Source organism: Entelurus aequoreus, linkage group LG07 (assembly GCF_033978785.1).
Source record: "Entelurus aequoreus isolate RoL-2023_Sb linkage group LG07, RoL_Eaeq_v1.1, whole genome shotgun sequence".
Classification (NCBI taxonomy): domain Eukaryota; kingdom Metazoa; phylum Chordata; class Actinopteri; order Syngnathiformes; family Syngnathidae; genus Entelurus; species Entelurus aequoreus.
Window position 1 is genome coordinate 53,829,489 of NC_084737.1, and position 14,739 is coordinate 53,844,227.

The window sequence follows — 14,739 nt, forward strand, 5'->3', positions numbered from 1 at the left end:
TGTTTGAGACTTAGGTTAACAAATTGGGGAAAAACTGGGATCCTTTTTCTCACAGGTTGCATTCTTAGATACAGCACATATTCACTGCAGGTTGTGGTGTATTGTTTTATTTTTTGACTGGTGATACAATGCTGCTCCATATACAGTCTATTAATGCCAAGTAGGACTGTCTGACTAGGGATTTTCATTGTCATATTGGATTTGTTAGATTTTGCCCACAGTGAGTTGACTGTTCCTTCAACTTGTTTTTGTTATTTATGTTTTTTTTTTTTAAACACAGCCTAATGGGGATACAATAAACAGATCTCATTTGCGACATTTTACACCTAGTGCAAAGAAGACAATCAAACTTGACTATTTAGAGGAAGTAAAAAAAAAATAAAAAAATCTGGCCTGCTCAGTAGACACTATCTGACTCAAATCATAAAATATTTGACTATTTTAAGACACCCCTACTGTTAAGTCTACGGTACACTGCTGCCATACCTACAGATGTTTCTACAAGCACATCATGGTGTGTGTTCTTATCAACACTGCATGTTTCTGAGTTTGTGGTTACACACTACATGGGAATGCAGGTTAACCGGTTTGCAGGAATCAGTTGATTTAAATGTCACCACCAAGAATGGTCATTGTGTTCTTACCCTCACTAATTTCCCTGCAGTATTCAACCTCGGAGTTTATAGGAGAGAAGCTGTGAAGTCGTACAAGTCGTATGACTTTTTCAGACATGACAACGAAGAAGCCATGGAAATTAGAAAGTGAGCAAGCTACTAGAAGCCTCTTTTAACCATTCAGATGTTTATTGACCTATGAGTCTGGCTGTGTGTTCTGAAAGCATTCTTATAATTTTGTTTCCCCAGACAGTGCGCTTTAGTGGCACTGCAGGATGTTAAGGCCTATCTGAGCGAGGAAGGAGGGCAGATTGCTGTAAGAAAACCAAAAACAAACCACGACTGTATAAAAAAAAACAGCATTTTGTCTGATTTGGCCAAAAGTCTTGGTTTTGTCTAACAGGTTTTTGATGCAACCAACACCACTAGAGAGAGGCGGGAGCTTATCCTGAATTTTGCAAAGAATCAGGCATACAAGGTCAAATATCCCCTTAAAATGTTCTGTATTGGTGTATGTGTGTGTGTTTATGTAATCATTTTTTGTGTATTACTATTTCTTTTTCCTTAGGTGTTCTTTGTCGAATCAATATGTGATGATCCAGATGTTATTGCTGCAAACATCCTGGTAATTATAGCAACAACACTAACAACATAAAAAATATATAATTTGTATTAGGGCTGTGATTCGATTTGATTCGATTGTTTGGCTTAATGATTCAATTCAGAATTGATTCTTGATTCAAAACAATTCTCTATTCAAAATCAATACATGTTTTTAATAACATTGGGTGCCAGTTCTATAATTAAATATATTCCTCCACAAAGTAGGTAATCAGCTCTGATACATTTTTATATTACTCAAAAGAAAATTAGTTTCGTTTAATAAAATGCTAACCAAACATTTAATAAAGTCAAATACAAATAAGGTAACACACCTCTCTTTTCTAAAGTAAATCTCTACAGAAAATATGGACATTTACATCAACAATATGATTTGTATAGCTGCATAGGACATATTCAAAAAATGTAAAAATGTTTTGAATAAATTAAGAATCGTTTCAAATAAGAAACACAATTTATTTGAAAATAAAAAAAATTTTGACACCCCTATTGTGTATTTATACTGTGTGTGTGTGCGCGCGCGCACATGTTCAAACTCAAAGTATTTACAAAGTACAAGTAAGAAGAATCCTTAAAAAAAACGTTCTACTGCCGTGTTACAGGGACTTTTTGGAAACAACTAAGGTATGCAAAGAAACATTTACAAAATCTTTCTATGTAAATACCTAATTTCACACGTTACCAGTATATGTCCGCTGCTTATAGTCCAGTGTGGCTAATATATGGAAAAATATTTTTTCCTTCTAAAATTTAGTAAGTGCAGCTTTGTCTATTACATAAAAAAAATGTTTTCCTTTGGCTTAAGTAGTGTGTGTGTGTGTGTATGTATATATATATATATACTGTATATATATACTGTATATATATATATACATATTTCCAAAAGTATTTGGCCACCTATCCAAATGATCAGAATCAGGTGTCCTAATCACTTGGCCCGGCCACAAGTGTATAAAATCAAGCACTTAGGCATGGAGACTGTTTCTACAAACATTTGTGAAAGAATGGGCTGCTCTCAGGAGCTCAGTGATTTCCAGCGTGGAACTGTCATAGGATGCCACCTGTGCAACAAATCCAGTCATGAAATTTCCTCACTCCTAAATATTATAAAGTCAACTGTCGGCATTATTTTAAGAAAATGGAAGAGTTTGGGAACAACAGCAACTCAGCCACCAAGTGGTAGGCCACGTAAACTGACAGAGAGGGGTCAGCGGATGCTGAAGTGCATAGTGCAAAAAGGTTGCCAACTTTCTGCATAGTCAGTTGCTACAGAGCTCCAAACTCCATGTGACCTTCCAATTAGCCCATGTACAGTACGCAGAGAGCTTCATGGAATGGGTTTCCATGGTCAAGCAGCTGCATCTAAGCCATACATCACCAAGTCCAATGCAAATCATTGGATGCAGTGGTGTAAAGCACGTCGCCACTGGACTAGAGCAGTGGAGAGGCCTTCTCTGGAGTGATGAATAACGCTTTTCCATCTGGCAATCTGATGCACGAGTCTGGGTATGGAGGTTGCCAGGAGAACGGTACATTTCGGACTGCATTGTGCCGAGTGTGAAATTTGGTGGAGGAGGAATTATGGTACGGGGTGGTTTTTCAGGAGTTGGCCCCTTAGTTCCAGTGAAAGGAACTTTGAATGCTCCAGGATACCCAAACATTTTGGACAATTCTATGCTCCCAACCTTGTGGGAACAGTTTGGAGCAGGCCCCTTCCTCTTCTAACACGACTGTGCACCAGTCCCATAAAGCAAGTGCACAAAGCAAGGTCCATAAAGACATATATGACAGAGTCTGGTGTGGATGAACTCGACTGGCCTGCACGGAATCCTGACCTGAACCCGATAGAACACCTTTGGGATGAATTACAACGGAGACTGAGAGCCAGGCCTTCTCGACCAACATTAGTGTGTGACCTCCCCAATACGCTTTTGGAAGAATGGTCGAAAGTTCCTATAAACACACTCCGCAACCTTGTGGCCAGCCTTCCCAGAAGAGTTGAAGCTGTAATAGCTGCAAAAGGTGGACCGACATATTGAACCCAATGGGTTAGTAATGGGATGGCACTTCAAGTTCATATGTGAGTCAAGGCAGGTGGCCAAATACTTTTGGCAATATAGTGTGTATATATAGTCGTGGTCAAACGTTTACATACACTTGTGAAGGACATAATGTCATGGCTGTCTTGAGTTTCCAATCATTTCTACAACTCTTATTTTTTTGTGATAGAGTGATTGGAGCACATATACTTGTTTGTCACAAAAAACATTCATGAAGTTTGGTTCTTTTATGAATTTATTATGGGTCTACTGAAAATGTGACCAAATCTGCTGGGTCAAAAGTATACATACAGCAACATACATTATACATTTTGGTGATGTAGAAAAGTAACAATCAAATCAAATTAGCTTCATGGCATGGCCTCTTAACTTCATGTGAGTGATAATGATTGATGACACCTGTTGACTTCTCTGAGCCCATTTAAATAGGGCTCATGTGATGCAGTCATTAGACTCGGTTACAAACGCGACAATGGGAAAGTCAAAGGAACTCAGCACAGATCTGAAAAAACTAATCATTGACTTGAACAAGTCAGGAAAGTCACTTGGAGCCATTTCAAAGCAGCTTAAGGTCCTAAGAGCAACTGTGCAGACAATTGTTCGTACGAATAAAGTGCATGGCACAGTTTTGTCACTGCCACAATCAGGAAGAAAACGCAAGCTATCACCTGCTGCTGAGAGAAAATTGGTCAGGATGATCAAGAGTCAGCCGAGAACAACCAAAAAGCAGGTCCGCAATGAATTGGAAGCTGCTGGAACACAGGTGTCAGTGTCCACAGTGAAGCGTGTTTTGCATCGCCATGGACTGAGAGGCTACCATGCAAGAAGGAAGCCCTTGCTCCAGAAGCGACACTTTAAGGCTCATCTAAAGAGAAAAGGTGAGGCCTTTAATCCCAGGAACACCATCTCTACCGTCAAGCATGGTGGTGGTAGTATTAGGCTCTGGGCCTGTTTTGCTGCCAATGGAACTGGTGCTTTACAAAGAGTAAATGGGACAATGAAAAAGGAGGATTACCTCAAAATTCTTCAGGACAACCTAAAATCATCAGTCCAGAGGTTGGGTCATGGGCGCAGTTGGGTGTTCCAACAGGACAATGACCCCAAACACACATCAAAAGTGGTAAAGGAATGGCTAAATCAGGCTAGAATTAAGGTTTTAGAATGGCCTTCCTAAAGTCCCGAATTAAACCCCATTGAGAACATGTAGACAATGCTGAAGAAACAAGTCCGTGTCAGAAAACCAACAAATGTAGCTGAACTGCACCAGTTTTGTCAAGAGGAGTGGTCAAAATTTCAACCAGAAGCTTGTCAGAAGCTTATGGATGGCTACCAAAAGCGCCTTATTGCAGTGAAACTTGCCAAGGGACATGTAACCAAATATTAACATTGCTGTATGTACACTTTTGACACAGCAGATTTGGTCACATTTTCAGTGGACCCATAATAAATTCATAAAATAACCAAACTTCATGAATGTTTTTTGTGACAAGCAAATATGTGCTCCAATCACTCTATCACACAAAAATAAGAGTTGTAGAAATTATTGGAAACTCAAAGACAGCCATGACATTATGTTCTTTACAAGTGTATGTAAACTTTTGACCACGACTGAATATATACATATAATAATGAGGGGTGTCCAGTCCATCCACCCATTTTCTACCGCTTATTCCCTTTGGGGTCGCGGGGGGGGGGCTGGAGCCTATCTCAGCTACAATCGGGTTGAAGGCGGGGTACACCCTGGTCAAGTCGCCACCTCATCGCAGGGCCAACACAGATAGACAGACAACATTGATTGATTGATTGAGACTTTTATTAGTAGGTTGCACACTGAAGTACATGTTCCGTACAATTGACCACTAAATGGTAACACCCGAATAAGTTTTTCAACTTGTTTAAGTCGGGGTCCACTTACATTGATTCATGATACAGATATATACTATCATATATACTATCATCATAATACAGTCATCACACAAGATAATCACATTGAATTATTTACATTATTTACAATCAGGGGTGTGGTGGGGGGGGTAGGATATGGACAGCAACTAGTGGACATAGAGAGAGAGAGATCAGAAGGCATAAGAAAAAGTATCTGCATTTGATTGTTTACATTTGATTATTAGCAATCCGGGGAGGGTGTTAGTTTAGGGTTGTAGCTGCCTGGAGGTGAACATTTATTGCGGTTTTGAAGGAGGATAGAGATGCCCTTTCTTTTATACCTGTTGTGTATTCACACTCACATTCACACACTAGGGCCAATTTAGTGTTGCCAATCAACCTATCCCCAGGTGCATGTCTTTGGAAGTGTCCAGTGATTGTTTTAAATCAGATTAATCAGACTCTTGAATTGTGAATTATGTGGGCTCTGTACCGAGGATGTCGTTGTGGCTTGTGCAGCCCTTTGAGACACTTGTGATTTAGGGCTATAAATAAACATTGATTGATTGATTAATCATAGGTTATTATTTGCTTGCATAATTTAAATATGCTTTAGAAAACACACCAGTATTTGGTTACAAATGCTATTTTGTAGTCAGAATATCAAACAGGAACAATGTCTTAAATGTCTTCTTGAACTGCGAGTCTTTGATTTGCTCAAAATTTGGTGACTGTAAGTATAATAAGAAGTAAGTGCACTTTTTTTAAGTCTTTGCTATCGTCTAGCAAACAAGGTACAGATGTACAGATAGGAGATAATGTAATGATGATGTCGTAAAGAACCAGCCAAACAACTTTACATAGTGTACCATTTAAATCTACATTTACTGTTCTTTAGTTTAACCAGTTGTTTATACAAGCAAGCTTATTTGCCTTTTCATATGACAATGCTAATGTTTTTTTTTCGGTACAATGCAACCCTGGGTCGTTGTGATTACTTATATGTCCAATGTTGTCCAATAAGCAAAATAAATTCAGCATCAGCCAGTAGTTGTAACTTCATTATGTTACTTGTGTAGTACAGTGTGTTTATCCTTGTTGTTATTGTGCCTCTCCAAGGTATTGTACGACAGATCAGCTGTAGTAATATGAATGACATGTTCTTGCAGCACTAAGATGTTAACATATGTTAAGTGGCCTACATGCAGTGGCTTTCCATTTAGCAAAGGCATTGTTGAACTTGTTTGTTGTACTTTTATAGACAACATTTACGCATGCAAACTCTGCCAGCGTAACGTTCTCTGACCTCTGTTTGTTGTCGATGTAGCATTCATGCTAGCGTCGCCATCCTCGAATACATTTTTGCTTTAAGATTGTATTTGAACCTTGATGTGCATAGATTAGAAAGTTTGTCGCTGCAATGCCAACAAGTTACCTCAGTTTAATCTAAAGTTCTGTTGTGAAGCGAAATTGCCGCCTCTCATCACAGACCGTGTAACAATGTGTCTTCCAGGTTTAAGCATTAACCTGGATGTGATTAATAAATCCTCATTAATTTATGGTAACCCGTTTTTTATTTATTAATCACATGCATTAATGCTGACAGCCCTAATATATATCTATATGTATATCTATATACAGTGGGGCAAAAAATGATTTAGTCAGCCACCAATTGTGCAAGTTCTCCCACTTAAAAAGATGAGAGGCCTGTAATTTTCATCATAGGTACACTTCAACTATGAGAGACAGAATGGGGGGAAAATAATCCAGGAAATCACATTGTAGGATTTTTAACTAATTCATTGGTAAATTCCTCTGTAAAATAAGTATTTGGTCACCTACGAACAAGCAAGATTTCTGGCTTTCACAGACCTGTAACTACTTCTTTAAGAGGCTCCTCTGTCCTCCACTCGTTACCTGTATTAATGGCACCTATTTGGCCTCGTTATCAGTATAAAAGACACCTGTCCACAACCTCAAACAGTCACACTCCAAACTCCACTATGGCCAAGACCAAAGAGCTGTCAAAGGACACCAGAAACAGCATTTTAGACCTGTACCAGGCTGGGAAGACTGAATCTGAAATAGGTAAGCAGCTTGGTGTGAAGAAATCAACTGGGAGCAATTATTAGAAAATGGAAGCCATGCAAGAACACTGATAATCTCCTTTGATCTGTGGCTCTACGCAAGATCTCACCCCGTGGGGTCAAAATGATCACAAGAACGGTGAGCAAAAATCCCAGAATTACACGGGGGGACCTAGTGAATGACCTGCACAGAGCTGGGACCAAAGTAACAAAGGCTACCATAAGTAACACACTATGCCGCCAGGGACTCAAATCCTGCAATGCCAGATGTGTCCCCATGCTTAAACCAGTACATGTCCAGGCCCGTCTGAAGTTTGCTAGAGAGCATTTGAATGATCCAGAAGAGTATTGGGAGAATGGCAGATAAAAACCAGATAAAATCAATTAAGATAAGTCAGATAAAGTCAGATAAAACCAAAATATAACTTTTTGGTAAAAACTCAAATTGTCATGTTTGGAGTAGAATAAATGCTGAGTTGCATCCAAAGAACACCATAAATACTGTGAAGCACTGGGGTGGAAACATGTTTTGGGGCGGTTTTTCTGCAGAGATCAGGACGACTGATCCGTGTGAAGGAAAGAATGAATGGGGCCATGTATCGTGAGATTTTGAGTGAAAACCTCCTTCCATCAGCAAGGGCTTTCAAGATGAAACGTGGCTGGGCCTTTCAGCATGACAATGATCACAAACACACCACCCGGGCAACGAAAAAATGGCTTCGTAAGAAGCATGTCAAGGTCCTGGATTGGCCTAGCCAGTCTCCAGATCTCAACCCCATAGAAAATCTCTGGAGGGAGTTGAAAGTCTGTGTTGCCCAGCGACAGCCCCAAAACATCACTGCTCGAGAGATCTACATGGAGCAGTGGGCCAAAATACCAGCAACAGTGTGTGAAAACCTTGTGAAGATTTACAGAAAATGTTTGACCTCTGTCATTGCCAACAAAGGGTATATAACAAAGTATTGAGATTAACTTTTGTTATTGACCAAATACTTATATTACACCATAATTTGCAAATAAATTCTTTAAAAATCAGACTGTGATCAAATGTGATTTTCTGGATTTTTTTCCCTCATTTTGTCCCTCATAGTTGAGGTATACCTATGATGAAAATTACAGGCCTTTCTCATCTTTTTAAATGGAAGAACTTAACAGCACAATTGGTGACTGACTAAATACTATATATATATATATATATATATATATATATATATATATATATATATATATATATATATATATATATATATATATATATATATATATATATATATATATATATATATATATATATATATATTATAGTGTATGTGTATACAGTATATATAATATACGGGCAGCATGGTGGAACAAGGGTTTGTGTGTGCCTCACAATAACAAGGTCCTGGGTTCGATCCCCAGGCTCGGGTTCTTTCTGTGTGGAGTTTGCATATTTTCCCTGTGAATGCGTGGGTTCCCTCCGGGTACTCCGGCTTCCTCCCACATCCAATAACATGCACCTGGGGATAGGTTGATTGGCAACACTAAATTGGTCCTAGTGTGTGAATGTGAGTGTGAATGTTGTCTGTCTATATATTTATATATATATATACACATATATATATACACACATATACAGTATAAATATATATATATATATATATATATATATATATATATATATATATATATATATATATATATATATATATATATATATATATATATATATGAGTGTGTATATATATATATGTATATATATATGAGTGTGTATATATATATATGTATGTATATATATACATATATATATATATATACATATATATATATATATATATATATATATATATATATATATATATATATGTATATATATATATATATATGTATATATATATATATATATATATATATATATATATATATATATATATATATATATATATATATATATATATATATATATATATGTATGTGTATATATATATATATATATATAAGTGTATATATACATATATACAGTGACGTGCGGTGACGTCCATGGCTGGTGAGGCACTGACTTCCTCACAGTCAGATTTACAAACATATGAACCCTAAAGAGTATCTTATTCACCATGTGATTGGCAGCAGTTAACGGGTTATGTTTAAAAGCTCATACCAGCACTCTTTCCACATACAAACTAGCACACAAAAAAGCACATTTAATAAAAAAACATTATTATGGTCTTACCTTTCTTGCTGGACATCCACACAGCCAGCCTTTGCGTGTGTACCACACTGCTTGAAAAGAACGGGTCTTCTGTCCCGAAGTCTGAAGCAAACCTTTTAGCTCCGGCGTTGGTCTACCTTTAATTATTACCTCCTGCTTCGATTGAAAGTCCAGTTTAGAAAACTGTTTTATTTTACATATGTAATCCTCCATGTTTTTAATAAAAGTTCAGGCGAGAGGAAATAAACAATCGCTGCACTTGACCTGCTAATTGTTGCTTGTTCTCATTTCTTCTGCGGCCGAGGAATGATCTCTGGGATCACTACCGCCCTCTACCACCAGGAGGCCGGATTACTGCGAGCCTCAGCCAGTACGTCTTTTGCAGCAGTTTTATGAATGCTCAGCACAAAAAATACGTTACACACATACAGTTGTTGACAAAATACACTGTACATTATATACCTCAGCTAACTAAACTATGCCATAGTTTAGTTAGCTGATATAATTCATATAGCAATACGGTCTCACTGCACAGCAGGCCAGCAGTTAGCCGAGTCATTGCGCACAATCCACGTTGAGGCACAAATCAGTGACGTGCCTCAACTGGCTGCTGATCACCGCACCGTCTCTTCTCAGTATTTGAACGGCAAATGTGAAAATAAAAATAATCTAAAACTGGTGAAGTTAAATGGAAAATAACTTTAGTATAATCACTGGATACATATAACAATTTAATAAATTTGTTTTCTTTTTACATTTTTTTTCTTTCAATGATGGCAGGTGAGGCCCCGCCTCCCCTGCCTCTACTGACTGCACGTCACTGCATATATATGTATATACGTATATATATACACATATATGTATATACGTATATATATACACATATATATGTATATGTATATGTATATATATATATATATATATACACACACATATATGTATATATATATATATATATATATATATATATATATATATACAATATATATATATATATATACACGTATACATGTTTGTGTATATATATATATATATATATATATCGTATTTTTCGGACTATAAGTCGCAGTTTTTTTCATAGTTTGGCCGGGGGTGCGACTTATACTCAGGAGTGACTTATGTGTGAAATTATTAACACATTACCGTAAAATATCAAATAACATTATTTAGCTCATTCACGTAAGAGACTAGACGTATAAGATTTCATCGGATTTAGCGATTAGGAGTGACAGATTGTTTGGTAAACGTATAGCATGTTCTATATGTTATAGTTATTTGAATGACTTTTACCATAATATGTTATGTTAACATACCAGGCACGTTCTCAGTTGGTTATTTATGCGTCATATAACGTACACTTATTCAGCCTGTTGTTCACTATTATTTTTTTATTTTAAATTGCCTTTCAAATGTCTATTCTTGGTGTTGGGTTTTATCAAATAAATTTCCCCAAAAAATGCGACAATTTTCAGTGGACCCATAATACATTCATAAATGAACCAAACTTCATGAAGGTTTTTTGTGACCAAAAAGTATGTGTTCAATCACTCTATCACAAAAAAATTGGAAAATCAAGACAGCCATGACATTATGTTCTTTACAAGTGTATGTAAACTTTTGATCGTGACTGTATATGTGTATATATATATATATATATATATATATATATATATATATATATATATATATATATATATATATATATATATATATATATATATATATATATATATATATAATATATATGTGTGTGTGTGTGTATTTGTATATGTATGTATGTGTATGGATGGATATATAAAACATTTTTAATGATAATATACACAAGATTCTTTTTAATTTCCATGACGTGATCTCTTTAGTGATCTTTAAATGTTGCTGGACCTCCTATTTAGCCATTCCTTTATGTACGCCATACGAGATGATGACAACAATATATAAATATAATATCAATACATTTGAAAAAGGGGAACCCTGATCTATGGCTGTCTACAAGGCAAAACTAATAAATGTTCCTTTTGATTCTTTAATCGTGCCCTTTCTTTTCAAATTACACTGTAACATCATCCTATTCTCTAGTTACTTGGAACTGATTGAAGTAGCATTTTTTTTTATTTTTTTTTTTAAGGACGTAAAGGTGTCCAGTCCAGACTACCCAGAGAGGGACAGGGAAAGTGTCATGGAAGATTTTCTCAAGAGAATAGAGTGTTATAAAGTAACTTATCAACCTTTGGATCCAGATGAACACGACAAGTAAGATTTTATCTACATGTCATCCATATTTTTTATGTTTAGTCGCAATGTATACTTATCGCTTTGTGTGTTGTGATGTTGCAAATGTTGATGAAAAAACATTTGTTGCCTATATTCTACTTTTGTTGAGTCCCCTCTAAGTTCAATTAAAAACATTAGTAATATACTTTGAAATATAGGCTACATGTTCTTTCCCGGTACTACTAACTGTCTGGAATACAACAAGGCACTTCGCCTATACACTGAATGTGTTTGTGTGTCTGATACAGTAGTCTAAAACTATAGTAGTCAATATTTAGAATGCTGCAAAGGGGGCAAGATTTATCTTCCATGATATTGAGACATTTTAAAACTGATAATTATTGCTTGTGTGATTGTGAAACTGTCAATCATCGACTTTTTTTTTGCTTTGCAGGAATTTGTCATTCATTCAAGTTATCAACGTTGGCCGCCGTTTTCTGGTCAACAGGGTTCAGGATTATATTCAGAGTAAAATTGTCTACTACCTCATGAACATCCACGTTCACTCTCACTCCATCTACCTCTGTCGGCATGGAGAGAGCCATCACAATCAGCAAGGACGCATCGGCGGAGACTCTGAGCTCTCAGACCGAGGGAAAGAGGTGCTTATCTCACTGGTGTATTTCAGTATTTTTGTTAGCTAATATAGTCTTTCATAAAACTATAAGCCTTTAAAAACAAAACAATATTTTTTGGTGGTTTTTTTTGGCAGTTTTCAGCCGCATTGAGAGGTTTCGTAGAAGAACATCGTCTGTCAGACCTGAAAGTGTGGACCAGTCAGCTGAGGCGCACCATTCAAACTGCCGAGGAACTAAGTGTTCCCTACGAGCAGTGGAAGATCCTCAACGAGATTGATGCTGTATGTCTCCTAGCATTCCTGAGCATACCTCGAGAGTCGGTCTTCGGCTGTTCATGTTCAATTTCTTTGTGTTTCAGGGAGTGTGTGAAGAGATGACCTACAAAATGATTGAAGAAACATACCCGGATGAGTACGCCATGAGGTACCAGGACAAGTACCACTACCGCTATCCTGGAGGAGAAGTAACTTTAACTTGATGATTTAGTCAAAATCCCTTGTAACACTTGACTCCATATGTAATTCTGCTTTGGCTCTAGTCCTACCAGGACCTGGTCCAGCGACTGGAGCCTGTTATCATGGAGCTGGAGCGACAGGGCAATGTGCTGGTCATTTGTCATCAGGCTGTCATGCGCTGCCTGCTTGCCTACTTTCTAGACAAGAGTGCAGGTAAAAAAGCAATAGAACATAGTATTGCACCAAATCCCTTCTTAAAGTTGTATGCTTTTTTGTAGTTCACTGCCCCCTTTGGGACTCCTCAAAGTTAATGTATGATTTCTCTTGAGTAATAAATTACCAATTTTTTTTACAGTGTGCTAAAAAACTTAGGGCCTGATCTTCTAAGAGCGTTTGGGACTTCTCAAAGTTAATGTATAATTTCTCTTGAGTGATAAATTACTGATTCTTTTACAATGTGCTAAAAAACGTATGTCCTGGTCTTCTTAGAGCGTTAAATAGTGTGTGCCAACTATAACGTTGCCTGTAATATTAGTATTGGTATTGCTGGTGATCTACTTGAACACGGAGTATTTTATTTTGAATGTGCATGACTTCCTGTCCCACACAATCAGATTTTAGCTAAACTGTTGCGCCATCTGGCAATTATAGAAGATCTGCATGTTTAGCTTAGGGGTGTAACGGTAAACGGTGTAATGATAAACCGTGGAAAAGTTAGTAAAACTGTTTTAAATTTGTAATTACCAAAAAAACGTAATTTATTAATGCATTTTACGCAAACCTGCTCACTTGCTGGAAACAAAGTTCCAGCCGGCACATGTACAATAGCGCCGTTTGGCTTTAGATAACATGGCAGGACCTTGCTCCGGAGATTTTCCCTCTGCGTAAACGGAGCCAATAACTCCGTTTTACTTAACATCACTTACTTCACTACTGTTTGGTACAGTACAGCCACGACACATTGACTTGAATGGAAACGGAAAGAGTCCAGCGCCGTTCCGTAGCGACTACTTTCAGTGGAAATAAGGGGTAACAAGTAAATAACTGCCCAAATAAACAGAGTAATATTGATTATGATGGAAACACCTTGTGATTGTTAGAAACCGTCATTCTTGTACATTTAGAAAATCATGTATTTGTATCGCTTTTTAAACTGAACTGAGTTTGGATATGGTTTTAACCCTGAACTCAAACTGTTTCATAGTTTAAACCGTATCTGGGCAATTATTGAGAGAAAAAAAATTGTCTGGAGGCCGGTGTGTATAAATAAATTAACTAATTAATTAATTATTCAATTAATTTCCAGACAAGTGACTCAAACTAGCTGACAAAACTGAGGCTGTCACACTCACACACCCACGCATGCATAAATGCAAATGACGTACGTACGTACGTACGTACGTACGTACAGTGATGGGCAAACTAATGGAAAATGTAGGAAACTAAGCGACAAGTTACTCTTGATTAACTCTTGTGTGGTGTTCGGGTCTGTGGGACCCGTTTTCATTTTTTATTAAAATAAAAATTATACAATTAATTAATTTTTCAAACAGAGACTCACTAACTTTGGCTCATTTTCTGTGAAGAACATATATCAGAATACATATTTAATGACCACACACCATACACCCCCCCTACACATTTCTATTACATATGAGATGTCCGGGTCCATTGGACGCGGGGCTAATTGAAATGTGGAAATTGATGTTCTGTGTACCACACGCACCAACCTACACACACACTCACACACTCACGCACACACAGCAGGCCTAGACAGGAGGAGGACAGAGTGTAGGTACACAGAACATCAGAGGCTCAAATGTGCGAGAAAATGAGTGCAGACAGTGTTGACAAACAATGTTGCAACCTTGTGTGGGAACCGCAGGTGCAGAAACACAAAAGAAGAATCCCTGTGGGATGCAGAGAAATTTTCCGTGCAACGTTCATATTGTTGTTACTCAGCCAGCGTTTGTGGGTCTGA

General features: G+C 37.2%; 1 protein-coding gene across 4 annotated transcripts in view; it reads left to right on the forward strand.

The window, feature by feature from the left end:
- LOC133654023 (6-phosphofructo-2-kinase/fructose-2,6-bisphosphatase 2-like) overlaps window positions 1-14,739 on the forward strand; it is a 36,718-nt gene that overhangs the window by 5,531 nt on the left and 16,448 nt on the right. For 3 of the 4 annotated variants that reach the window (XM_062053962.1, XM_062053961.1, XM_062053963.1), the window contains exons 5-13: window positions 665-761; window positions 864-930; window positions 1,018-1,092; window positions 1,183-1,239; window positions 11,580-11,704; window positions 12,120-12,327; window positions 12,438-12,584; window positions 12,662-12,766; window positions 12,842-12,971. In XM_062053962.1, coding sequence (XP_061909946.1) covers window positions 665-761; window positions 864-930; window positions 1,018-1,092; window positions 1,183-1,239; window positions 11,580-11,704; window positions 12,120-12,327; window positions 12,438-12,584; window positions 12,662-12,766; window positions 12,842-12,971 — 1,011 coding nt within the window. Of the gene's footprint in view, window positions 1-664; window positions 762-863; window positions 931-1,017; window positions 1,093-1,182; window positions 1,240-9,580; window positions 9,825-11,579; window positions 11,705-12,119; window positions 12,328-12,437; window positions 12,585-12,661; window positions 12,767-12,841; window positions 12,972-14,739 lie in introns of those variants that run through there. The other variant, XM_062053964.1, reaches the window with a different exon arrangement.